The 24,572-nt window shown below is 48.6% G+C and overlaps 1 protein-coding gene across 4 annotated transcripts; it reads left to right on the plus strand.

The window, feature by feature from the left end:
• Positions 1-74: 74 nt before the first annotated feature.
• Positions 75-24,572, plus strand: ctc1 (CTS telomere maintenance complex component 1). Of its 4 annotated transcripts, none has more exons than XR_008835222.1 (24): positions 80-726; positions 6,430-6,529; positions 7,473-7,533; positions 7,754-7,976; positions 9,370-9,608; positions 14,565-14,694; positions 14,795-15,070; positions 15,875-15,997; positions 16,336-16,565; positions 16,901-17,096; positions 17,244-17,455; positions 17,714-17,874; positions 17,952-18,066; positions 19,055-19,463; positions 19,531-19,620; positions 19,717-19,839; positions 19,925-19,971; positions 20,051-20,263; positions 20,402-20,470; positions 20,668-20,709; positions 23,321-23,376; positions 23,792-23,948; positions 24,132-24,246; positions 24,384-24,472. XR_008835222.1 is itself a non-coding variant. In XM_056443140.1 (24 exons), exons 1-24 carry the CDS (start codon positions 676-678, stop codon positions 24,473-24,475), a joined length of 3,648 nt encoding a protein of 1,215 aa, XP_056299115.1. In that variant the 5' UTR covers positions 85-675; the 3' UTR covers positions 24,476-24,572. The 4 variants fall into 4 exon arrangements, 1 of the variants encoding a protein (XP_056299115.1); XM_056443140.1 differs by having other exon boundaries at positions 85-726; positions 20,550-20,709; positions 24,384-24,572; XR_008835223.1 differs by lacking the exons at positions 20,668-20,709; positions 24,132-24,246; positions 24,384-24,472 and having other exon boundaries at positions 75-726; positions 20,402-20,520; positions 23,792-23,824.

The raw sequence follows: 24,572 nt of genomic DNA on the forward strand, positions 1-24,572 counted from the left end.
CACTACTCTCTGCAGATTCCTGTCCTGAGCGGAGCAGTTGCCAAACCAGGCTGTGATGCTTCCTGTCAGGACGCTCTCTACAGCTCCAGAGTAGAAGGACTGAAGGATCCTCTGGGAAACTTTAAATTTCCTCAGCTGCCTGAGGTGGTAGAGGCGCTGCCTTGCCTTTCTCACCAGAGTGTCTGTGTTTGTTGACCATGTCAGATCCTCGGTGATGTGGACTCCCAGGTATTTATACCCGCTCACCCTCTCCACAGTAGTCCCGTTAATCCCCAGTGGTGAGTACGTCCTCTGTTGTTGTACCCTCCTAAAGTCCACAATCAGCTCCTTAGTTTTTGTGACATTCATGATGAGGCTGTTGTCCTAATATATCAGTATATGTGTATTATATAAGTATACGTGTATAATATAAGTATATCAGTATAATATATTAACAGCAGTTTATAATGGATACCACTCTAAGCTGTCACATGAGAAGTGTTCTATATATTAAATCATCAGGTTGTTTTGATGATTGCAACGCTTCGCGTTTTTTGAGCCTCCGTGGACGCCGTACTTCACCCGGAAGTAGAGTTTGAAGGCGTTTCAACGCGGGATATTTGTTTACATGTGGATTGTTTACGTGTGGATCCAGTAATCGATCCTGATATCAGCCCTCAGCGATCAGCTGTGGACATGGACTCCCCACCGCTGGTCCTGGATCAGCTCCAGCCCGGCGGGGACGCTGTAAGTAGCCGTAGAACTGAACTCCGGTCAGGAGGCCTGAGGGGACCTGAGGACCTGGACCGTGATTCACTGGTTCAGTTGGATTTGGAACCAGCTCGTGGTTAATTACCTAGAGTTGTGAGGAAAAAGAAAAAAAACATAAATATAAGGCAGCTGTGTATAAATGCAGAGCTACCAACTCTCACGGTTTGGCCGTGTGACACACGCTTTTGCATGTATTCACACGCTCTCACGCCACACAACCAATTTCTCAACTGCGGTCAAGCCAGCCGCCACTTCGGAAAACAGTCAAGCCAGCCCGCACGATTTTTTTCAGTACACGTATATACCAGGCATTACGGTGCGAGTGTGTGAAAACTGTTTTCAAAATAAGAGCGAACTTCCGGTGAACGTGATATGACGAAACACGTCTTTAAATACAGATATAGTGATAGATTAAACTAAATGAAGAGATGAAAAATCATGAATGGTATGAATGATGAATACATTAAATGAAAGAAAGTAATTATTCCAATATTGAGATATTCTGATTTAGAATTTCAAAATAAAAGATACAGAAAATCACATTCATGCGCAAATGTGTCTAATTTCAGAATAGATTTAGAACAAAATGGTGCGTAGTTATAAGATATTTTCACTTCTGATTCATGGTAGAGTACCTCAAGGTGTCATCCAGAGATAATCAAGACATTCTGACGTTTGATTTCTAAATGAAAGCATTTCATAAAGAAAATAATAGTAATATATTTCCAATATTTGAATTTTATTTTAAGCAAATCCGTAACTTTCTTGAAAAAAACTACAGTGCAGTCTTGTTATTGGTGACCTCAGCTAGGCCCATGATTATTTCCATGAGATATTACTGTGTAGATTTTGAATTAATTCAATTTAAAGTTAGCGAGAAATAAATATTATGAATATTCTGGCAATATTTGAATTTTATTTTAAGCAAATCTGAAACTTTCTTGAAAAAAGGTACAATGCAGTCTTGTTAGTGGTGACCTCAGCTAGTCCCCTGAATATTTACATGAGATATTACTGTGTGGATTTTGAATAAATTAAATTCAAAGTTAGCGAAAAATAAATATTATTAATATTATGGCAATATTTGGATTTTATTTTAAGCAAATCTGTAACTTTCTTGAAAAAAGTCATACTGCAGTCTTGTTATTGGTGACCTCTGCTAGGCCCATGAATATTTTCATGAGATATTACTGTGTAGATTTTGAATGAATTCAGTTTAAATTTAGCGAGAAATAAATATTATTAAATGAAAATATTCAGGGGCCTAGCAGAGGTCACCAATAACAAGACTGCATTGTACCTTTTTTCAAGAAAGTTACAGATTTGCTTTAAATAAAATCCAAATATTGCCATCATATTAATAATATTTATTTCTCGCTAAATTTAAACTGAATTCATTCAAAACTTTTTTCAAGAAAGTTACAGATTTGCTTAAAATACTTTTTTCAAGAAAGTTACAGATTTGCTTAAAATAAAATCCAAATATTGCCATAATATTAATAATATTTATTTTTCGCTAAATTTGAATTTAATTTATTCAAAATCCACATAGTAATATCTCATGTAAATATTCAGGGGCCTAGCTGAGGTCACCACTAACAAGACTGCATTGTACCTTTTTTCAAGAAAGTTTCAGATTTGCTTAAAATAAAATTCAAATATTGCCAGAATATTCATAATATTTATTTCTCGCTAACTTTAAATTGAATTAATTCAAAATCTACACAGTAATATCTCATGGAAATATTCATGGGCCTGGCAGAGGTCACCATTAACAAGGCTGCAGTGTAACTTTCTTCAAGAAAGTTTCAGATTTGCTTTAAATAAAATCCAAATATTGCCATAATATTAATCATATTTATTTCTCGCTAAATTTAAACTGAATTCATTCCAAATTCACACAATAATATCTCATGAAAATATTCAGGGGCCTAGCAGAGATCACGAATAACAAGACTGCATTGTACCTTTTTTCAAGAAAGTTACAGATTTGCTTTAAATAAAATCCAAATATTGCCATAATATTTATTTCTCACTAAATTTAAAGTGAATTTATTCGAAATCTACACAGTAATATCTCATGAAAATAATCATGGACCTAGCTGAGGTCACCACTAACAAGACTGCATTGTACCTTTTTTCAAGATAGTTACAGATTTGCTTAAAATCCAAATATTTCCATAATATTAATAATATTTATTTTTCGCTAACTTTTAATTTAATTTATTCAAAATCCACACAGTAATATCTCATGAAAATATTCAGGGGTCTAGCAGAGGTCACCACTAACAAGACTGCATTGTACCTTTTTTCAAGAAAGTTACAAATTTGCTTTAAATAAAATCCAAATATTGCCATAATATTAATAATATTTATTTCTCGCTAAATTTAAAGTGAATTTATTCGAAATCTACACAGTAATATCTCATGAAAATATTCATGGGCCTAGCAGAGGTCACTAATAACAATACTGCAGTGTAACTTTTTTCAAGAAAGTTACAGATTTGCTTTAAATAAAATCCAAATATTGCCAGAATATTAAGAATATTTATTTCTCGCCAAATTTAAATTGAATTTATTCAAAATCCACACAGTAATATCTCATGAAAATAATCATAGACCTATCTGAGGTCACCACTAACAAGACTGCATTGTACCTTTTTTCAAGAAAGTTACAGATTTGCTTAAAATAAAATCCAAATATTGCCATAATATTAATAATATTTATTTTTCGCTAACTTTGAATTTAATTTATTCAAAATCCACACTAATATCTCATGAAAATATTCAGGGGCCTAGCTGAGGTCACCAATAATAAGACTGCAGTGTACCTTTTTTCAAGAAAGTTACAGATTTGCTTCAAAGAAATATCAAATATTGGAAATATATTAGTATTATTTTCTTTATGAAGTGCTTTCATTTAGAAATCAAATGTCAGAATGTCTTGATTATCTCTGGACGACACCTTGAGGTACTCTACCATGAATCAGAAGTGAAAGTATTTTGTCACTACACACCATTGTGTTCTAAATCTATTCTGAAATTAGACACACATTTGCTCATGAATGTGATTTTCTATATCTTTTATTTTGAAATTTTAAATCAGAACATCCAATATTGGAATAATTACCTTCTTTTATGTATTGTATTCATCATTCATTCAATTCGTGATTTTTCATCTCTTCAATTAGTTTAATCTATCACAATATATGTATTTAAAGGCGTGTTTCGTCATAACACGTTCACCGGAAGTTCGCTCTTATTTTGAAGACAGTTTTCACACGCTCGTACCGTAATGCCTGGTATATACGTGTACTGAAAAAAATCGTGCGGGCTGGCTTGACTGTGTTTTCCGAAGTGGCGGCTGGCTTGACCGCAGTCTTTCTCACGGCAAAAGAAATTCTGATTTTGGCCGAGGCGCGTTGGTTTCTTTTCAAACTCCGCGACGATAGATGGCGCTAAGGAGCGCATCTATAAACCTGTTCGCTGCATAGACATCCTATTTACCCCAAAGAGTCCCTTAGTTAGCAACAGAAGAAGATTTTCAAACAGACACAACGAGCAGAGACGACGGTGTGTTAATGCAGGATCCAAAGTGTCACGCATTGAGCGGGACAGTCACGCATTTCGGTCTTACGTCACGCACTCCCGCCACACATCGTATTTCTCACGCTGAAAAAACTATCGGCTATTTAATGTTTTAATGTGCCGCAGCGCGCCAACATGAGTCGCGCTGCCCTCACCGTGGAGGAATCAAGCGCTCCCCTGGAGTTCTGCTGTGAGGAGCCACTTATCAGCCAATCAAAAAGAAGAAATGGGCCACAATAGCCAATCAGAAAAAAACGTATCTGGGTAAGATTTAATCCAGCAACCAATGAAAATAGAGCATCCTGGATTGATATGTCACTCTTGCCTGTCTTCAAAACTTAAGAGCCCTGTTAATGACAATTAAGTTCTCACTCTCTTAAACTTTAAATCTTGAAATAATGTGTTGTGTTTGTGCGTGTGATTTTGTGTGGTGATGTAAACTCAGCTGTCATAAGGAGCAGCAGGAGAGCATCGTGTTAACCTCTTGGTATCCTGCATGCTCAACACATCAGAGCATTGTTTATTAAAGCTGCCCACATAGCATTTATCATTTTATTTGCAGGCCAAGGAAAAGGACCCTCTCAAAAAATTTCAAAACAGCACTTTGAACAAGTAAGATGTATTATAAAGAATTTAACATAAAGACAGGACATTTGTGCAATAGAATTCGGCATGTTTTTGTAAATGAGAGGAGAGTTATTAAAAAACATTTTAATTCTTTAAGGTAGCAAAGATGCCTCGTAAAAGACCTTTGCCAGGCCAGAATGCAGGGTACAACATGGGGACAACATGGGGACAACATGGGGAAAACATGGGGACAACATGGGGACAACATGGGTACAACATGGGTACAACATGGGTACAACGCCACATTAATTCAAATTTCCTGATATTTGAGCCACTAATATTTCTTCCCGAGAGCCATCAGGCTGCTCAATGGACACTGACACACGATCGACACTTTACACTCGTCACTTTACATACACTGTCACTTTCAGCCTTGTACTTACACTTACACTTTCTATTGCACTACCTGCTTCACTTCCTGCTACTCCCATTTGTCTGTAGTCTAGTTATTATGTGTATTATATGTATATATGTTAGTATTATGTTCAGAGTTCTTGTACAGTGTGTATGTCATGTTATGTTATGTTATATTATGTTAGGCTATGGTAGTTGTTGTGTGGTGCCTTGTCCTAAGAATTTCAGTGCCCAGTCTGACCCTGTGTCATTCTGTGTATCTGACAATAAAAGACTTGACTTGACTTGACTAACGTGTGTGGCTGCGTGCGCGGCAAAATTGTGGTCACCCCCGACAAAATCTCACTCCAAGGTTTTTTGAAAAGTTGGCAGCTCTGTAAATGCTCTTTTTAAATGGCAGTTGTCCAGAGCAACATGAGCTCAGTCTTCACGTGTTTCCCTTCTGACGGACACCAGATCAATAATAATGTCTCAAACATCTTTATTTATTCACAGCTTCACCCCAAAGTGTTGTTCTCTCTGCCTGCGTTACTCCTCTTGTCCACTTGAGGGCGCAGGAGAGCAAATTAAGCTTCATGGAGCTTCGACCCGCGAGGGAACAACTGGTGGAAAGATTCATCACTCATGTGTTTGTGTATATATATATATATGTGTATATATATGTGTGTATATATGTATATATATATATGTGTGTATATATATGTATATGTGTATATATATACACATATATATGTGTGTATATATGTGTATATATATGTGTGTATATATATGTATATGTGTATATATATATATGTGTATATATATGTGTATATATATATCCATATATATATGTATATATACATATTTTATATATACATATATGTATATATACACATATATATATATATATATATATATATCTATGTGTATATATATATATCCATATATATATGTGTATATACACATATATATATATGTATATATTCACATATATATGTATATATATATATGTATATATATATATATATGTGTATATATACACATATATATGTGTATATACACACATATATATATATGTATATATACACATATATATATGTGTGTATATCCATCTCTCTCCATGTCCTGCAGGAAGCCTCCTGGTTGAAGGAGGTGTTCGTCTTCCTCTCAGAACACCTGTCTCCTGAGCTCTGTGGCTCCGCCCCTCAGGCTGCTGAGGACTCACTGACAGGTCAGTCAGCTTCAACTGGTTCTCCTCCTCGTCCTCCTCCTCCTCGTGTCTCCTCCTTGTGTTTCCTCCTCTTCGTGTCTCCTCCTCCTCCTCCTCCTCGTGTCTCCTCTTCGTGTCTCCTCCTCCTCCTCCTTCTCGTGTCTCCTCCTTGTGTCTCCTCCTCTTTGTGTCTCCTCCTCCTCCTCTTCGTGTCTCCTCCTCCTCCTCCTCTTCGTGTCTCCTCCTCCTCCTCGTGCCTCCTCTTCGTGCATCCTCCTTCTCGTGTCTCCTCCTTGTGTCTCCTCCTCTTTGTGTCTCCTCCTCCTCCTCTTCGTGTCTCCTCCTCCTCTTCGTGTCTTCTCCTCCTCCTCTTCGTGTCTCCTCCTCCTCCTCCTCTTCGTGTCTCCTCCTCCTCGTGTCTCCTCCTCCTCTTCGTGTCTCCTCCTCCTCCTCCTCTTCATGTCTCCTCCTCCTCCTCCTCCTCCTCCTCTTTGTGTCTCCTCCTCCTCTTCGTGTCTCCTCCTCCTCCTCTTCCTCTTCGTGTCTCCTCCTCCTCTTCGTGTCTCCTCCTCCTCTTCGTGTCTCCTCCTCCTCCTCCTCCTCCTCTTCGTGTCTCCTCCTCCTCCTCTTCGTGTCTCCTCCTCGTGTCTCCTCCTCCTCTTCGTGTCTCCTCCTCCTCCTCTTTGTGTCTCCTCCTCTTCGTGTCTCCTCCTCCTCGTGTCTCCTCCTCCTCTTCGTGTCTCCTCCTCCTCCTCTTCATGTCTCCTCCTCCTCTTCGTGTCTCCTCCTCTTCGTGTCTCCTCCTCCTCCTCTTCGTGTCTCCTTCTCCTCTTCGTGTCTCCTCCTCCTCCTCCTCCTCTTTGTGTCTCCTCCTCCTCTTCGTGTCTCCTCCTCCTCCTCCTCTTCGTGTCTCCTCCTCTTCGTGTCTCCTCCTCCTCCTCCTCCGACGTGGTGTGTGTCTCAGGTGTGTTCCAGAGGCTCCAGGCCCAGCTGGGAGGCCCTCACCTGTTCCCCGTGAGCTACAGGTGAGTCACATGATTAATGTTCTAAATGTTATTCAACAGGATTATTATATTAATAATGATTATTAGAATGTTTTGGTATCATTCTTCTTTTATGTTTTCTAATAACTGATTGTATCGTCTTCATATTTATATAATAACAACGTTTAATTGTAATCATTCGTAACGCACTGCATTGTGGGATATTCAGACCGTGACCTTTGACCTCTCCGGCCGTCTCCAGGCCCGTGTCCGTCTCAGGGCTGCTCACCCTGCAGCACCTGGCTTGTGTCAGCAACCTGTCCTGGAGCACCAATCAGCAGCGAGCGTGGGCAAAGGAGGCGGAGCTTTCTCTGCCAGGTCACCTGGCTCTGCCGCGGGTCAACCTGCTGCTGATTGGCTACCTGAGAGAGGGGCGGGCCGGAGAGTGGAGGCTGACGGACACCAGTGGCAGCGTCAGGTGTGAGGTGAGTGAGGCGTTCAGGTGTGAGGTGAGACTGTAGGACACCGTGAGGCGTTCTGGTGTGAGGCGTTCAGGTGTGAGGTGAGACTGTAGGACGGTGTGAGGCGTTCAGGTGTGAGGTGAGACTGCAGGACGCCGTGAGGCGTTCAGGTGTGAGGTGAGACTGTAGGACACCGTGAGGCGTTCAGGTGTGAGGTGAGACTGCAGGACACCGTGAGGCGTTCAGGTGTGAGGTGAGACTGCAGGACACCGTGAGGCGTTCAGGTGTGAGGTGAGACTGTAGGACGCCGTGATGCGTTCAGGTGTGAGGTGAGACTGCAGGACACCGTGAGGCGTTCAGGTGTGAGGTGAGACTGCAGGACGCCGTGAGGCGTTCAGGTCTGAGGTGAGACTGTAGGACGCCGTGAGGCGTTCAGGTGTGAGGTGAGACTGCAGGGAGGCGTTCAGGTGTGAGGTGAGACTGTAGGATGCCGTGAGGCGTTCAGGTGTGAGGTGAGACTGCAGGACACCGTGAGGCGTTCAGGTGTGAGGTGAGACTGTAGGACACCGTGAGGCGTTCAGGTGTGAGGTGAGACTGTAGGACGCCGTGAGGCGTTCAGGTGTGAGGTGAGACTGTAGGACACCGTGAGGCGTTCAGGTGTGAGGTGAGACTGTAGGACGGTGTGAGGCATTCAGGTGTGAGGTGAGACTGTAGGACACCGTGAGGCGTTCAGGTGTGAGGTGAGACTGCAGAACACCGTGAGGCGTTCAGGTGTGAGGTGAGACTGCAGGACACCATGAGGCGTTCAGGTGTGAGGTGAGACTGTAGGACACCGTGAGGCGTTCAGGTGTGAGGTGAGACTGCAGGACGGTGTGAGGCATTCAGGTGTGAGGTGAGACTGTAGGACACCGTGAGGCGTTCAGGTGTGAGGTGAGACTGTAGGACGCCGTGAGGCGTTCAGGTGTGAGGTGAGACTGTAGGACACCGTGAGGCGTTCAGGTGTGAGGTGAGACTGCAGGACACCGTGAGGCGTTCAGGTGTGAGGCGAGACTGTAGGACGTTGTGAGGCGTTCAGGTGTGAGGTGAGACTGCAGGACGGTGTGAGGCGTTCAGGTGTGAGGTGAGACTGTAGGACGTTGTGAGGCGTTCAGGTGTGAGGTGAGACTGCAGGACGTTGTGAGGCGTTCAGGTGTGAGGTGAGACTGCAGGACGCCGTGAGGCGTTCAGGTGTGAGGTGAGACTGTAGGACGCCGTGAGGCGTTCAGGTGTGAGGTGAGACTGTAGGACGCCGTGAGGCGTTCAGGTGTGAGGTGAGACTGTAGGACGCCGTGAGGCGTTCAGGTGTAAGGTGAGACTGTAGGACGTTGTGAGGCGTTCAGGTGTGAGGTGAGACTCACCTGTCTCTCTCTCTTTCCAGTGCCTGTCTCCCTCTCCTCTTTGGCTGAACCGGCCAGTCTTCTTCCCTCACTGGAACTACATCCCCCATAATGCCCCGGGGCAGGATCAGGAGGTGGCCGGAGGCTACGTCGAGCTGATTGGTTCTCCGGTTCTGTTGTGTCCCGGTCCTGATCACGGATTGGCTATAAGTCCTGCCGGAGGGGCGGGGCTTAGCGGAGCAGTTGGAGTTCGAGAGGCTTCTGGTTTACTGGACAACAGGTGAGCCGTCTGTCTCTCTATCCGTCTGTCTCTCTACCCGTCTGTCTCTCTACCCGTCTGTCTCTCTCCCCGTCTGTCTCTCTACCCGTCTGTCTCTCTACCCGTCTGTCTCTCTATCCGTCTGTCTCTCTACCCGTCTGTCTCTCTATCCGTCTGTCTCTCTATCCGTCTGTCTCTCTACCTGTCTGTCTCTCTACCCGTCTGTCTCTCTACCCGTCTGTCTCTCTCCCCGTCTGTCTCTCTACCCGTCTGTCTCTCTACCCGTCTGTCTCTCTATCCGTCTGTCTCTCTCCCCGTCTGTCTCTCTACCCGTCTGTCTCTCTACCCGTCTGTCTCTCTATCCGTCTGTCTCTCTATCCGTCTGTCTCTCTACCTGTCTGTCTCTCTACCTGTCTGTCTCTCTACCCGTCTGTCTCTCTACCCGTCTGTCTCTCTATCCGTCTGTCTCTCTCTATCCGTCTGTCTCTCAACCCGTCTGTCTCTCTATCCGTCTGTCTCTCTACCCGTCTGTCTCTCTATCCGTCTGTCTCTCTACCCGTCTGTCTCTCTACCCGTCTGTCTCTCTATCCGTCTGTCTCTCTACCCGTCTGTCTCTCTACCCGTCTGTCTCTCTCTACCCGTCTGTCTCTCTACCCGTCTGTCTCTCTCCCCGTCTGTCTCTCTACCCGTCTGTCTCTCTACCCGTCTGTCTGTCTCTACCCGTCTGTCTCTCTCTACCTGTCTGTCTCTCTACCCGTCTGTCTCTCTATCCGTCTGTCTCTCTACCCGTCTGTCTCTCTATCCGTCTGTCTCTCTATCCGTCTGTCTCTCTACCCGTCTGTCTCTCTACCCGTCTGTCTCTCTATCCGTCTGTCTCTCTACCCGTCTGTCTCTCTACCCGTCTGTCTCTCTACCCGTCTGTCTCTCTACCCGTCTGTCTCTCTACCCGTCTGTCTCTCTACCCGTCTGTCTCTCTACCTGTCTGTCTCTCAACCCGTCTGTCTCTCTATCCGTCTGTCTCTCTCTCCCCGTCTGTCTCTCTACCCGTCTGTCTCTCTCTACCCATCTGTCTCTCTACCCGTCTGTCTCTCTACCCGTCTGTCTCTCTACCCGTCTGTCTCTCTCCCTGTCTGTCTCTCAACCCGTCTGTCTGTCTATCCGTCTGTCTCTCTCTCCCCGTCTGTCTCTCAACCCGTCTGTCTCTCTCCCCGTCTGTCTCTCAACCCGTCTGTCTCTCTACCTGTCTGTCTCTCTCCCCGTCTGTCTCTCTCCCCGTCTGTCTCTCTATCCGTATGTCTCTCTACCCGTCTGTCTCTCTACCCGTCTGTCTCTCTACCTGTCTGTCTCTCTCTATCCGTCTGTCTCTCTCTATCCGTCTGTCTCTCTCTACCCGTCTGTCTCTCTACCCGTCTGTCTCTCTATCCATCTGTCTCTCTACCCGTCTGTCTCTCTATCCGTCTGTCTCTCTCTATCCGTCTGTCTCTCAACCCGTCTGTCTCTCTCTATCCGTCTGTCTCTCAACCCGTCTGTCTCTCTACCCATCTGTCTCTCTCTACCCGTCTGTCTCTCTACCCGTCTGTCTCTCTACCCGTCTGTCTCTCTATCCGTCTGTCTCTCTACCTGTCTGTCTCTCTACCCGTCTGTCTCTCTATCCGTCTGTCGCTCTACCTGTCTGTCTCTCTACCCGTCTGTCTCTCTACCCGTCTGTCTCTCTATCCGTCTGTCTCTCTACCCGTCTGTCTCTCTACCTGTCTGTCTCTCTCTATCCGTCTGTCTCTCTACCTGTCTGTCTCTCTCTACCTGTCTGTCTCTCTATCCGTCTGTCTCTCTACCTGTCTGTCTCTCTCTATCCGTCTGTCTCTCTACCCGTCTGTCTCTCTACCCGTCTGTCTCTCTACCCGTCTGTCTCTACCTGTCTGTCTCTACCCGTCTGTCTCTCTCTACCCGTCTGTCTCTCTATCCGTCTGTCTCTCTACCCGTCTGTCTCTCTACCCGTCTGTCTCTCTCTACCCGTCTGTCTCTCTACCCGTCTGTCTCTACCTGTCTGTCTCTCTCCCTGTCTGTCTCTCTACCCGTCTGTCTCTCTCTACCCGTCTGTCTCTCTCTACCTGTCTGTCTCTCTACCCGTCTGTCTCTCTATCCGTCTGTCTCTCTACCCGTCTGTCTCTCTATCCGTCTGTCTCTCTATCCGTCTGTCTCTCTACCCGTCTGTCTCTCTACCCGTCTGTCTCTCTATCCGTCTGTCTCTCTACCCGTCTGTCTCTCTACCCGTCTGTCTCTCTACCTGTCTGTCTCTCTACCCGTCTGTCTCTCTACCCGTCTGTCTCTCTACCCGTCTGTCTCTCTACCCGTCTGTCTCTCAACCCGTCTGTCTCTCTATCCGTCTGTCTCTCTATCCGTCTGTCTCTCTCTCCCCGTCTGTCTCTCTACCCGTCTGTCTCTCTCTACCCGTCTGTCTCTCTACCCGTCTGTCTCTCTACCCGTCTGTCTCTCTACCCGTCTGTCTCTCTCCCTGTCTGTCTCTCAACCCGTCTGTCTGTCTATCCGTCTGTCTCTCTCTCCCCGTCTGTCTCTCAACCCGTCTGTCTCTCTCCCCGTCTGTCTCTCAACCCGTCTGTCTCTCTACCTGTCTGTCTCTCTCCCCGTCTGTCTCTCTCCCCGTCTGTCTCTCTATCCGTATGTCTCTCTACCCGTCTGTCTCTCTACCCGTCTGTCTCTCTACCTGTCTGTCTCTCTCTATCCGTCTGTCTCTCTCTATCCGTCTGTCTCTCTACCCGTCTGTCTCTCTATCCATCTGTCTCTCTACCCGTCTGTCTCTCTATCCGTCTGTCTCTCTCTATCCGTCTGTCTCTCTCTATCCGTCTGTCTCTCAACCCGTCTGTCTCTCTCTATCCGTCTGTCTCTCAACCCGTCTGTCTCTCTACCCATCTGTCTCTCTCTACCCGTCTGTCTCTCTACCCGTCTGTCTCTCTACCCGTCTGTCTCTCTATCCGTCTGTCTCTCTACCTGTCTGTCTCTCTACCCGTCTGTCTCTCTACCCGTCTGTCTCTACCTGTCTGTCTCTCTACCCGTCTGTCTCTCTACCCGTCTGTCTCTCTACCCGTCTGTCTCTCTACCCGTCTGTCTCTCTACCTGTCTGTCTCTCTCTATCCGTCTGTCTCTCTACCTGTCTGTCTCTCTCTACCTGTCTGTCTCTCTATCCGTCTGTCTCTCTACCTGTCTGTCTCTCTCTATCCGTCTGTCTCTCTACCCGTCTGTCTCTCTATCCGTCTGTCTCTCTACCCGTCTGTCTCTCTACCTGTCTGTCTCTCTACCTGTCTGTCTCTCTCTATCCGTCTGTCTCTCTACCTGTCTGTCTCTCTCTACCCGTCTGTCTCTATCGGTCTGTCTCTCTACCTGTCTGTCTCTCTACCTGTCTGTCTCTCTTTATCCGTCTGTCTCTCTCTATCCGTCTGTCTCTCTACCTGTCTGTCTCTCTCTATCCGTCTGTCTCTCTACCCGTCTGTCTCTCTCTACCCGTCTGTCTCTCTCTATCCGTCTGTCTCTCTACCTGTCTATCTCTCTCTATCCGTCTGTCTCTCTACCCGTCTGTCTCTCTATCCGTCTGTCTCTCTACCTGTCTGTCTCTCTACCTGTCTGTCTCTCTACCAGTCTGTCTCTCTCCCCGTCTGTCTCTCTACCCGTCTGTCTCTCTACCCGTCTGTCTCTCTCCCCGTCTGTCTCTCTACCCGTCTGTCTCTCTACCCGTCTGTCTCTCTATCCGTCTGTCTCTCTACCCGTCTGTCTCTCTACCCGTCTGTCTCTCTACCTGTCTGTCTCTCTACCCGTCTGTCTCTCTACCTGTCTGTCTCTCTACCTGTCTGTCTCTCTACCTGTCTGTCTCTCTACCCGTCTGTCTCTCTCCCCGTCTGTCTCTCTATCTGTCTGTCTCTCTACCCGTCTGTCTCTCTCTACCTGTCTGTCTCTCTATCCGTCTGTCTCTCTACCTGTCTGTCTCTCTCTACCTGTCTGTCTCTCTATCCGTCTGTCTCTCTACCTGTCTGTCTCTCTACCTGTCTGTCTCTCTATCCGTCTGTCTCTCTACCTGTCTGTCTCTCTACCTGTCTGTCTCTCTATCCGTCTGTCTCTCTACCTGTCTGTCTCTCTACCCGTCTGTCTCTCTCTACCTGTCTGTCTCTCTATCCGTCTGTCTCTCTACCTGTCTGTCTCTCTCTACCTGTCTGTCTCTCTATCCGTCTGTCTCTCTACCTGTCTGTCTCTCTACCCGTCTGTCTCTCTACCCGTCTGTCTCTCTACCCGTCTGTCTCTCTACCCGTCTGTCTCTACCTGTCTGTCTCTCTACCTGTCTGTCTCTCTCTCCGTCTGTCTCTCTACCCGTCTGTCTCTCTACCTGTCTGTCTCTCTACCCGTCTGTCTCTCTATCCGTCTGTCTCTCTACCTGTCTGTCTCTCTATCCGTCTCTCTCTCTACCCGTCTGTCTCTCTACCTGTCTCTCTCTACCTGTCTCTCTCTCTACCCGTCTGTCTCTCTACCCGTCTGTCTCTCTACCCGTCTGTCTCTCTATCCGTCTTTCTCTCTACCTGTCTGTCTCTCTACCCGTCTGTCTCTCTATCCGTCTGTCTCTCTACCCGTCTGTCTCTCTACCTGTCTGTCTCTCTACCCGTCTGTCTCTCTATCCGTCTGTCTCTCTACCCGTCTGTCTCTCTACCCGTCTGTCTCTCTACCTGTCTGTCTCTCTCTACCCGTCTGTCTCTCTACATGCCTGTCTCTCTCTACATGCCTGTCTCTCTCTACCCGTCTGTCTCTCTACATGCCTGTCTCTCTCTACCCGTCTGTCTCTCTACCCGTCTGTCTCTCTACCCGTCTGTCTCTCTACCTGTCTGTCTCTCTCTACCCGTCTGTCTCTCTACATGCCTGTCTCTCTCTACCCGTCTGTCTCTCTACATGCCTGGCTCTCTCTACCTGTCTGTCTCTCAGGACTCGTGGGCAGCGTCTCTCAGTCTTTGGCCTCGTGGGGACAGTCTGCCCCCTGCTGGCCGTGGCAGGAACAACCTTCTTCTGCTTCTGGCTGACGGACGACTCTCACGCCCTGCGTGTCCTGGTCAAGGTGTGTGATGTCACTTCCTGTGCAGTGAGACACATACCAGTCAATAATAACACCTGTCCACCTGTCCACATGCTGATCTATGAGGTCTGTCTGTCTGCAGGACAGAAGCCGTCTGTGGTGGGCGGGGTGTGTGTGCGTCGGTCAGGGTGTGTGTGTGACGGCGCTGCGTGTGTGTGTCCTACGAGGCTGGAGAGGAAACAACATCCTGTGTGTGACCGACCAGTCGCAACTACACACAAACTACACACACGCTGCCACGCCCCCCCCACTGGTGATGTCACACGCTGATGATGAAGAATGTGAGGAGGCGGAGCCTGAGAGATGCGTCAACCAATCAGGTGTCAGGATGAAAAAGTCCAGAGTCATCAGTTACCAGGTAAAATACTAACGTCATGCCGACTGCGTGGCCCAGTGCATGATGGGTAACGCAGGCTGTCGCCACATCAGAGAGCTGATTGGCTCTTAGACAACAAACAAACGCCACGCATTGAAGAAGATTCTTATTTTCAGTGTCGCTGTAATACTTAACGCTCAGTTTACTCTCAAAGCTTCTCTTGATGATGATGGTAAATATTATACTATATTATATTATACTTTATTATATTATACTATATTATATTATATTATATTATTCTATATTATATTACATTATACTATATTATATTACTTTTAGGGCTGTCAATCGATTAAAACAAATTAACTAATTAATCGCACATTTTGAAATTGCGATTAATTAGAATATATAGAATATACACTTTTATTAATCCCCAAGGGGAAATTAGTTCTCTGCATTTAACCCATCCTTAGTTATTAAGGAGCAGTGGGCTGCGGTGAAGCGCCCGGGAAGCAACTGGGGGTTCAGTGCCTTGCTCAAGGACACTTCGACTTGCAACTAATGGGGAGAGCGGGGATCGAACCCACAACCCTGCGGTTGCAGGACGGCCCTCTTACCCCACTGAGCTAAAACCGCCCCAAATCGCGATTAATCAGTGGCCTTGGTAACTGACTGACATGCACATATGTCACGTTAACCCTCTGGAGGCTGGGCTCATTTTATACATTTTACAAAATAAATTAAATTCACCGTTTAAAGTCTTTTGTTTATTCCTCTGAGGCAGCTCTCGTCTCTATTCCAGCCTATCGTGACCTGTGTGGTAAGCCCCGCCCTCTTTTCTGATAGGGCACCGTGACTAAGGTGGTGAGTGAGGGGGCCGGACTCTACGTGATGGACGGGAAGGTGGGGCTGTGCACGGCCAATCAGCCGCCACCGAGGAGACACCTGAGAGCAGGGGACTCTGTGGAGGTGAGTCTCAGCCCAGGTGTGAGTCTCAGTCCAGGTGTGAGTCTCAGCCCAGGTGTGAGTCTCAGCCCAGGTGTGAGTCTCAGTCCAGGTGTGAGTCTCAGCCCAGGTGTGAGTCTCAGTCCAGGTGTGAGTCTCAGCCCAGGTGTGAGTCTCAGTCCAGGTGTGAGTCTCAGCCCAGGTGTGAGTCTCAGCCCAGGTGTGAGTCTCAGTCCAGGTGTGAGTCTCAGTCCAGGTGTGAGTCTCAGCCCAGGTGTGAGTCTCAGCCCAGGTGTGAGTCTCAGTCCAGGTGTGAGTCTCAGCCCAGGTGTGAGGCTCAGTCTTTACTTTTCTCCCTGCAGCTCCATCACGTCCACTTCCTGTTCCGGCCCTGTCCGGACTTTCCTCCCAGCATGCTTTGCACCTGCCTGCGCTCCAGCCTCCGGGTCACCGCCTTCAGCCGGCTGGGGGGGGCGGCGCCCGACTCCAGCTGCCCCGGTGACGGAGCGTTGCCCCGGTTAATGATGGAGAACAACGTTGGCGTGTCGGAGTACCTGTGGGCGTGTCACCTGAGCTCCCTGCTCACACACAGGTGAGGAGGTGCAGGACACACCTGCTCACACACAGGTGAGGAGGTGCAGGACACACCTGAACACACACAGGTGAGGAGGTGCAGGACACACCTGCTCACACACAGGTGAGGAGGTGCAGGACACACCTGAACACACACAGGTGAGGAGGTGCAGGACACACCTGCTCACACACAGGTGAGGAGGTGCAGGACACACCTGAACACACACAGGTGAGGAGGTGCAGGACACACCTGCTCACACACAGGTGAGGAGGTGCAGGACACACCTGAACACACACAGGTGAGGAGGTGCAGGACACACCTGAACACGACTCACGCCGTCTGTCCTCCTCCAGTCTCGTCCCCCAGGTGCAGCAGCAGTGTGTGTGTGTGTTGTCCTGGAAAGTGATGGAGTGTGTGTTCGGAGGAGGAGGAGGAAGAGGAGCAGGAGGAGCAGGAGGAGGAGGAGCAGGAGGAGCAGGAGGAGCAGGAGGGGGAAGAGATATCTACTCTGAGATGTTGGACGAGCCTCACACCTGTCCTCTGACACAGGTAGTTAGTGTCCTCTAAGTCTCTGTGTCTCCTGTGTCCTCAGTGTCTCCTGTGTCCTCTGTCTCAGTGTCTCCTGTGTCCTCAGTGTCTCCTGTGTCCTCAGTGTCTCCTGTGTCCTCTGTGTCTCCTGTGTCCTCTGTCCTCCAGTACCGGGCTGACCCGTTAGTCCCTCTCTGCGTGAGCGTCTCCGAGCTCAGCCGGTCTCTGGAGTCCGGCTGCTGGTCTTCGGTCTCTCTGAGGTCTCTGCTGCCCCCTGGTGGATCTGGTCTGACCAGGTCTCAGATCAACACGGCACTGGCCTGGTCCTGCAGGACTCTGACCTCTGACCTCCAGGAACCCCCGACTGGAGACCGACTCTGGTAGAGCGAAATTAATTAATTAAGATATACATGTGTGTGTGTGTGTCAGGGGGCGCCCACTGCTGGTGGTTTTATATATATATATATTTATATTATAATATATATATTATATATATATTATATATTTATTAATTATATATATATTATATTATATATATATATATAATATATATATGTGTGTGTGTGTGTGTGAGGGTCAGGCGGCGCCCCCTGCTGGTGGTTATATATATGTGTGTGTTTGTGTGTGTGTGGTTTTAGGCGGCGCCCCCTGCTGGTGGTCGGGGTATTGCAGCTGCCTTCACATGATGACGTCACTCTGCAGCTCAGAGACACCACGGGAACTGTGGCCTGTGTTGTCACGGAAACCAGCGAAAAAGAGGAGGGAGGTCAGAGGGCAGCCTTCAACACAGCCTGGCTAGGTACACACACACACACACACACACACGTGAGGTCAAAGGTCACCTCACAGCCCCATATGAATGTGTGTGTGTTGCAGGCTGTCTGGTGTGTCTCCAGAAGTTCACCATGGTAACGGAGAGGTTCCTCCAATCAGATTTCCCCTCCTACGAACACCTGGACCAGGAGGAGTACATCACACACAGACACTGCAGGTACACACACACACACACACACACTGCAGGTACACACACACACACACTGCAGGTACACACACACACACACACACACACACTGCAGGTACACACACACACAGGTACACACACACACACTGCAGGTACACACACACACTGCAGGTACACACACACACACACACACTGCAGGTACACACACACACACTGCAGGTACACACACACACACACACTGCAGGTACACACACACACACACTGCAGGTACACACACACACACACACTGCAGGTACACACACACACACTGCAGGTACACACACACACACACACACACACACTGCAGGTACACACACACACACACTGCAGGTACACACACACACACACACACTGCAGGTACACACACACACACACACACACACTGCAGGTACACACACACACACACTGCAGGTACACACACTGCAGGTACACACACACACACTGCAGGTACACACACTGCAGGTACACACACACACACTGCAGGTACACACACTGCAGGTACACACACACACACTGCAGGTACACACACACACACACACACTGCAGGTACACACACACACACACTGCAGGTATACACACTGCAGGTACACACACACTGCAGGTACACACACACTGCAGGTACACACACACTGCAGGTACACACACACTGCAGGTACACACACACACTTCAGGTACACACACACACACACACTGCAGGTACACACACACTGCAGGTACACACACACTGCAGGTACACACACACACACTGCAGGTACACACACACACACTGCAGGTACACACACACACTGCAGGTACACACACACACACACACACTGCAGGTACACACACTGCAGGTACACACACACACACACACACTGCAGGTACACACACACACAAAGACACACAGACACTGCAGGTACACACATATAGACTGCAGGATACACCGTCTGTGTGTGTGTGTGCGTGTGTGTGTGTGTGTGTGCGTGTGTGTGTGTGACAGAGTCTACCTGCAGTTTTCTCTGGACCACCTCCACATCCTGAGTCCGTCTGTTGCCATGGTTACACACCTGGCACAGAAGGGGGAGGAGTCAGGAGGTGATGTCATAAGCAGGAAGCAGAGAGAAGAAGAAGAGGAGGAAGAGGAGGAAGAGCAGGCTCCTTCTGCAGAAAAGAAGAGAAGAAGAGTGGGCGGCGGCTTCCGGCCCTGCGTCTCCATGGTGATCAGGGTGGAGCACAAAGAGGGCGTGGCCTGGAGGAACATGGCGGCAAGGCTACAGGGGAAAGAGGCGGGGCTGACACTGTGCTTCTCGGTCAAAGCCGCTGTGATTGGTCCAGTGGTCAGCTGGGGGCGGGACCCCAAGAACCGACCAATGACGGACAGAGAGACGGAAACGGAGAGCGAGAACAAGGTGAGACCCTTCTTCACCTGAAACCTCCCACAATGCACCTGTGTTGAGCGTCTACCCGTGTGTGCAGGTGGTGCTGGTGCTGCCGGGCAGGGCGGCGGCCTGGTTCCCCCTCCTGCAGCGCGGCCGCTGCTACAGGCTCACCGCCCCCGACACGCAGGTACACACACCTGTGTGATGTCACAGGGACGTCACGGCTGATTGGCTGCTGAGCATTTCACACACGTTTTCACCTGGATGTTTGGTGTGTCATCAGGATCCCAGTGTTTTGATTGGCTGTGGGGTTTCTGGGTCCAAGGGGGTGGAGCTCCACACTGACTCCACCCTCCAGGTCCAATCTGATTGGAGGCTCCACACTCTGACCCGCCCACCGCTGCAGGTGAGTCAACATTCATATTGACAACAACAACAACAACAAACCACAACAACATGGTGAATAACTCTCTCTCCCTGTGTGTCGTCAGGCTCTCTCGCCCACGGTCCTGTCCGTGTCTGACATCTTGGACTGCAGGTAACTGGTGTCAAAGTGCCCTGCTCAGTGACTGCCAGGCTCGCGTCGTTTAGACACTCACCTGTGGGTGTGTGTGCAGCTCAGAGCTGGTGTGTTTTCAGGCTCAGGTGTGTGACCGGACCAGCCTCACTGACAGGACCGGTGCCTCTGGAACAGGAGTTCGACTCACAGTGTGTGACCGCACCGGGACGACCCTACAGGTGTACCTGGACTTGAGCCACACCCCCTACCCACCTGGCCTGTTGCCTGGCAACACACTGCTGCTGGATTCTTTCCAGCGGAGGGTGTCCAGGTAACAGTCGGATGTATCTGGAAGGTCCCATGACATCATCCACCCATTCACTGTGTGTGTGTGTGTGTGTGTGTGTGTGTGTGTGTCTGTGTGTGTCTGTGTGTGTGTGTGTGTGTGTGTGTGTGTGTGTGTGTGTAGGTCAGGGGGGGTGTACTGCAGCTCCCTCCCCCTCAGCTCCATCACTGTGGTTGCCCTGGGAGACGCGAGGTGACCACGCCCACCTCCTGGATCACTTCGGATCAATAAGGCTGTTATTGGTACTTATTGGTTGATTGTTTCCCATCAGCGCCGCCCGGCCTCCTCCTGCTCCCATGATGCATCTGGGTGTGTGGGCAGTGAGCAGAGAGCAGAGGTGCATTGTGGGTCAGGTCAGAGGTCATGTGGTGTGTTTCCTGTTCCTGCAGCTGCAGTGGAGCTGCTCGCTCTGTGGGAGCGTGTACACGCAGGTACTGGGTTCTGCTGGGTTCTACTGCACTGGGCTCTATTGTACTGGGTTCTTCTGCACTGGGTTCTACTCTACTGGGTTCTAATGCACTGGGTTCTACTGCATTGGGTTCTACTGGGTTCTACTGCACTGGGTTCTACTGGGTTCTAATGCACTGGGTTCTACTGGGTTCTAATGCACTGGGTTCTACTGGGTTCTAATGCACTGGGTTCTACTGCACTGGGCTCTATTGTACTGGGTTCTACTGCACTGGGTTCTTCTGCACTGGGTTCTACTGGGTTCTAATGCACTGGGTTCTACTGTACTGGGTTCTAATGCACTGGGTTCTACTGGGTTCTAATGCACTGGGTTCTAATGCACTGGGTTCTACTGCACTGGGTTCTACACTGGGTTCAACTGGGTTCTTCTGCACTGGGTTCTAGTGGGTTCTACTGGGTTCTAATGCACTGGGTTCTACTGGGTTCTACTGTACTGGGTTCTAATGCACTGGGTTCTACTGTACTGGGTTCTACTGCACTGGGTGCTACTGGGTTCTAATGCACTGGGTTCTACTGGGTTCTACTGGGTTCTACTGCACTGGGCTCTATTGTACTGGGTTCTACACTGGGTTCTTCTGCACTGGGTTCTACTGTACTGGGTTCTACTGGGTTCTAATGCACTGGGTTCTACTGCATTGGGTTCTACTGGGTTCTACTGCACTGGGTTCTACTGGGTTCTAATGCACTGGGTTCTACTGGGTTCTAATGCACTGGGTTCTACTGCACTGGGCTCTATTGTACTGGGTTCTACTGCACTGGGTTCTTCTGCACTGGGTTCTACTGGGTTCTAATGCACTGGGTTCTACTGTACTGGGTTCTAATGCACTGGGTTCTACTGGGTTCTAATGCACTGGGTTCTAATGCACTGGGTTCTACTGCACTGGGTTCTACACTGGGTTCAACTGGGTTCTTCTGCACTGGGTTCTAGTGGGTTCTACTGGGTTCTAATGCACTGGGTTCTACTGTACTGGGTTCTAATGCACTGGGTTCTACTGTACTGGGTTCTACTGCACTGGGTGCTACTGGGTTCTAATGCACTGGGTTCTACTGGGTTCTACTGCACTGGGCTCTATTGTACTGGGTTCTACTGGGTTCTACTGCACTGGGTTCTACTGCACTGGGTTCTACACTGGATTCTACTGGGTTCTTCTGCACTGGGTTCTACTAGGTTCTACTGGGTTCTAATGCACTGGGTTCTACTGTACTGGGTTCTACTGGGTTCTACTGCACTGGGTTCTACTGGGTTCTAATGCACTGGGTTCTACTGCACTGGGTTCTACACTGGGTTCTTCTGCACTGGGTTCTAGTGGGTTCTACTGGGTTCTAATGCACTGGGTTCTACTGCACTGGGTTCTACTGGGTTCTACTGCACTGGGTTCTACTGGGTTCTAATGCACTGGGTTCTACTGGGTTCTACTGCACTGGGTTCTACTGCACTGGGTTCTACTGCACTGGGTTCTACTGCACTGCGTTCTACTGGGTTGTTCTGCACTGGGTTCTACTGTACTGGGTTCTACTGCACTGGGCTCTATTGTACAGGGTTCTACTGCACTGGGTTCTACACTGGGTTCTAATGCACTGGGTTCTAATGCACTGGGTTCTACTGTACTGGGTTCTAATGCACTGGGTTCTACTGCATTGGGTTCTACTGGGTTCTACTGCACTGGGTTCTACTGCACTGGGTTCTACTGGGTTCTACACTGGGTTCAACTGGGTTCTTCTGCACTGGGTTCTACTGGGTTCTACTGCACTGGGTTCTAATGCACTGGGTTCTACTGGGTTCTACTGCACTGGGTTCTACTGGGTTCTAATGCACTGGGTTCTACTGCACTGGGTTCTACACTGGGTTCAACTGGGTTCTTCTGCACTGGGTTCTACTGGGTTCTACTGGGTTCTACTGCACTGGGTTCTACTGCACTGGGTTCTACTGGGTTCTACTGCACTGGGTTCTACTGGGTTCTAATGCACTGGGTTCTACTGCACTGGGTTCTACACTGGGTTCTTCTACACTGGGTTCTACTGGGTTCTAATGCACTGGGTTCTACTGCACTGGGTTCTACTGCACTGGGTTCTACTGGGTTCTAATGCACTGGGTTCTACTGGGTTCTACTGCACTGGGTTCTACTGCACTGCGTTCTACTGGGTTGTTCTGCACTGGGTTCTACTGTACTGGGTTCTACTGCACTGGGTTCTACTGCACTGGGTTCTACTGCACTGGGTTCAACTGGGTTCTTCTGCACTGGGTTCTAGTGGGTTCTACTGGGTTCTAATGCACTGGGTTCTACTGCACTGGGTTCTACTGTACTGGGTTCTACTGCACTGGGTTCTACTGGATTCTTCTGCACTGCGTTCTACTGGGTTCTACTGCACTGGGTTCTACTCTACTGGGTTCTACTGCACTGGGTCTGGGTTCTACTGGATTCTTCTGCACTGCGTTCTACTGGGTTCTACTGCACTGGGTTCTACTAGGTTCTACTCTACTGGGTTCTACTGCACTGGGTTCTACTAGGTTCTACTCTACTGGGTTCTAGTGTCCTCTAGGCTCCATAACAAGCACACGTCTTGGTTCCTCAGGCGTGTTCCCGTCCCCCGTGTCCGTCCACCTCGTCCGTCTTTCAGTCCAAAGCAAAGTAAGACTTCTTCTCCTGTGTACTAGTGTGTACTAGTGTGTACTAGTACTCTATAGTGTGTACTCGTGTGTACTCGTGTGTCCTCGTATGTCCTTGTGTGTACTCGTGTGTACTCGTGTGTCCTCGTATGTCCTTGTGTGTACTCGTGTGTACTCGTGTGTCCTCGTATGTCCTTGTGTGTACTCGTGTGTACTCGTGTGTCCTCGTATGTCCTTGTGTGTACTCGTGTGTACTCGTGTGTACTCGTGTGTCCTCGTATGTCCTTGTGTGTACTCGTGTGTCCTCGTGTGTACTAGTGTGTACTCGTGTGTACTAGTGTGTACTCGTGTGTCCTCGTGTGTACTAGTGTGTACTCGTGTGTACTAGTGTGTACTCGTGTGTCCTCGTGTGTACTAGTGTGTACTTGTGTGATCAGGCTGGTGGTGGATGACGGCACCGGTGAGGCTCACGTCTGGTTCTCAGGAGCTCTGGTTCGTCCTCTGCTCGGATTGGCTGATTCTCAGTGGGAGGGGCTTCAAAGATCACTCAGGGTCAGAGGTCACATCACAGTCTACCCCCGGGGGCGCAGCGTGGTCAGTGCCACTTCCTGTTTGACGTCACTCCAGTGTGTATATTATATATATATATATATGTTATATATATATGTTATATATATATACATGTTATGTATATATATATATATATACATATATATGTGTAATATATATATATATGTAATATAGGTGTGTGTATTTACCTGTGTGTGTGTATCTCAGGTGTGCGTCTCTGATGACCCCCTCCTCCACTTCCTGTTGAGCATGTGCAGCAGTGGCGTTGTGTGTCGTCAGCTCTCTCTCACCTGCAGACGGCAGAACCACCAGAGACCCGAAGGTAGTCCTCCACACCTGGTCCACACCTGGTCCACACCTGGTCCACACCTGGTCCACACCTGGTCCACACCTGGTCCACACCTGGTCCACACCTGGTCCACGGCTCCATGTTGAAGCCCCTCATGTTGTTTGTTTCAGATATGAAGCGCTTCACGAGAGGAGAACGAGCCTTCGTGACCCGAGTGGCTCCGCCTCCACAGCTCACCTGTCTGCAGCTGGACTCTGACTAGCCTCACCTGTCTGCACACAGGAAGGGGCGGAGCCAGGTTACCTTTGAATGTTAGATCTCACTTTGACACGATTTGTTGATAAAAGTATAAATCTTTA

Source organism: Pseudoliparis swirei, chromosome 21, assembly GCF_029220125.1.
Source record: "Pseudoliparis swirei isolate HS2019 ecotype Mariana Trench chromosome 21, NWPU_hadal_v1, whole genome shotgun sequence".
In the NCBI taxonomy this organism is placed as follows: Eukaryota; Metazoa; Chordata; class Actinopteri; order Perciformes; family Liparidae; genus Pseudoliparis; species Pseudoliparis swirei.

Coding starts and splice junctions, on each gene's coding strand:
- ctc1 (XM_056443140.1), top strand. CDS start 676: ATGGACTCCCCACCGCTGGTCCTGGATCAGCTCCAGCCCGGCGGGGAC. Junction 19,464..19,530: donor AAACGGAGAGCGAGAACAAG/GTGAGACCCTTC, acceptor CCGTGTGTGCAG/GTGGTGCTGGTGCTGCCGGG. Junction 19,972..20,050: donor TCTGACATCTTGGACTGCAG/GTAACTGGTGTC, acceptor GTGTGTGTGCAG/CTCAGAGCTGGTGTGTTTTC.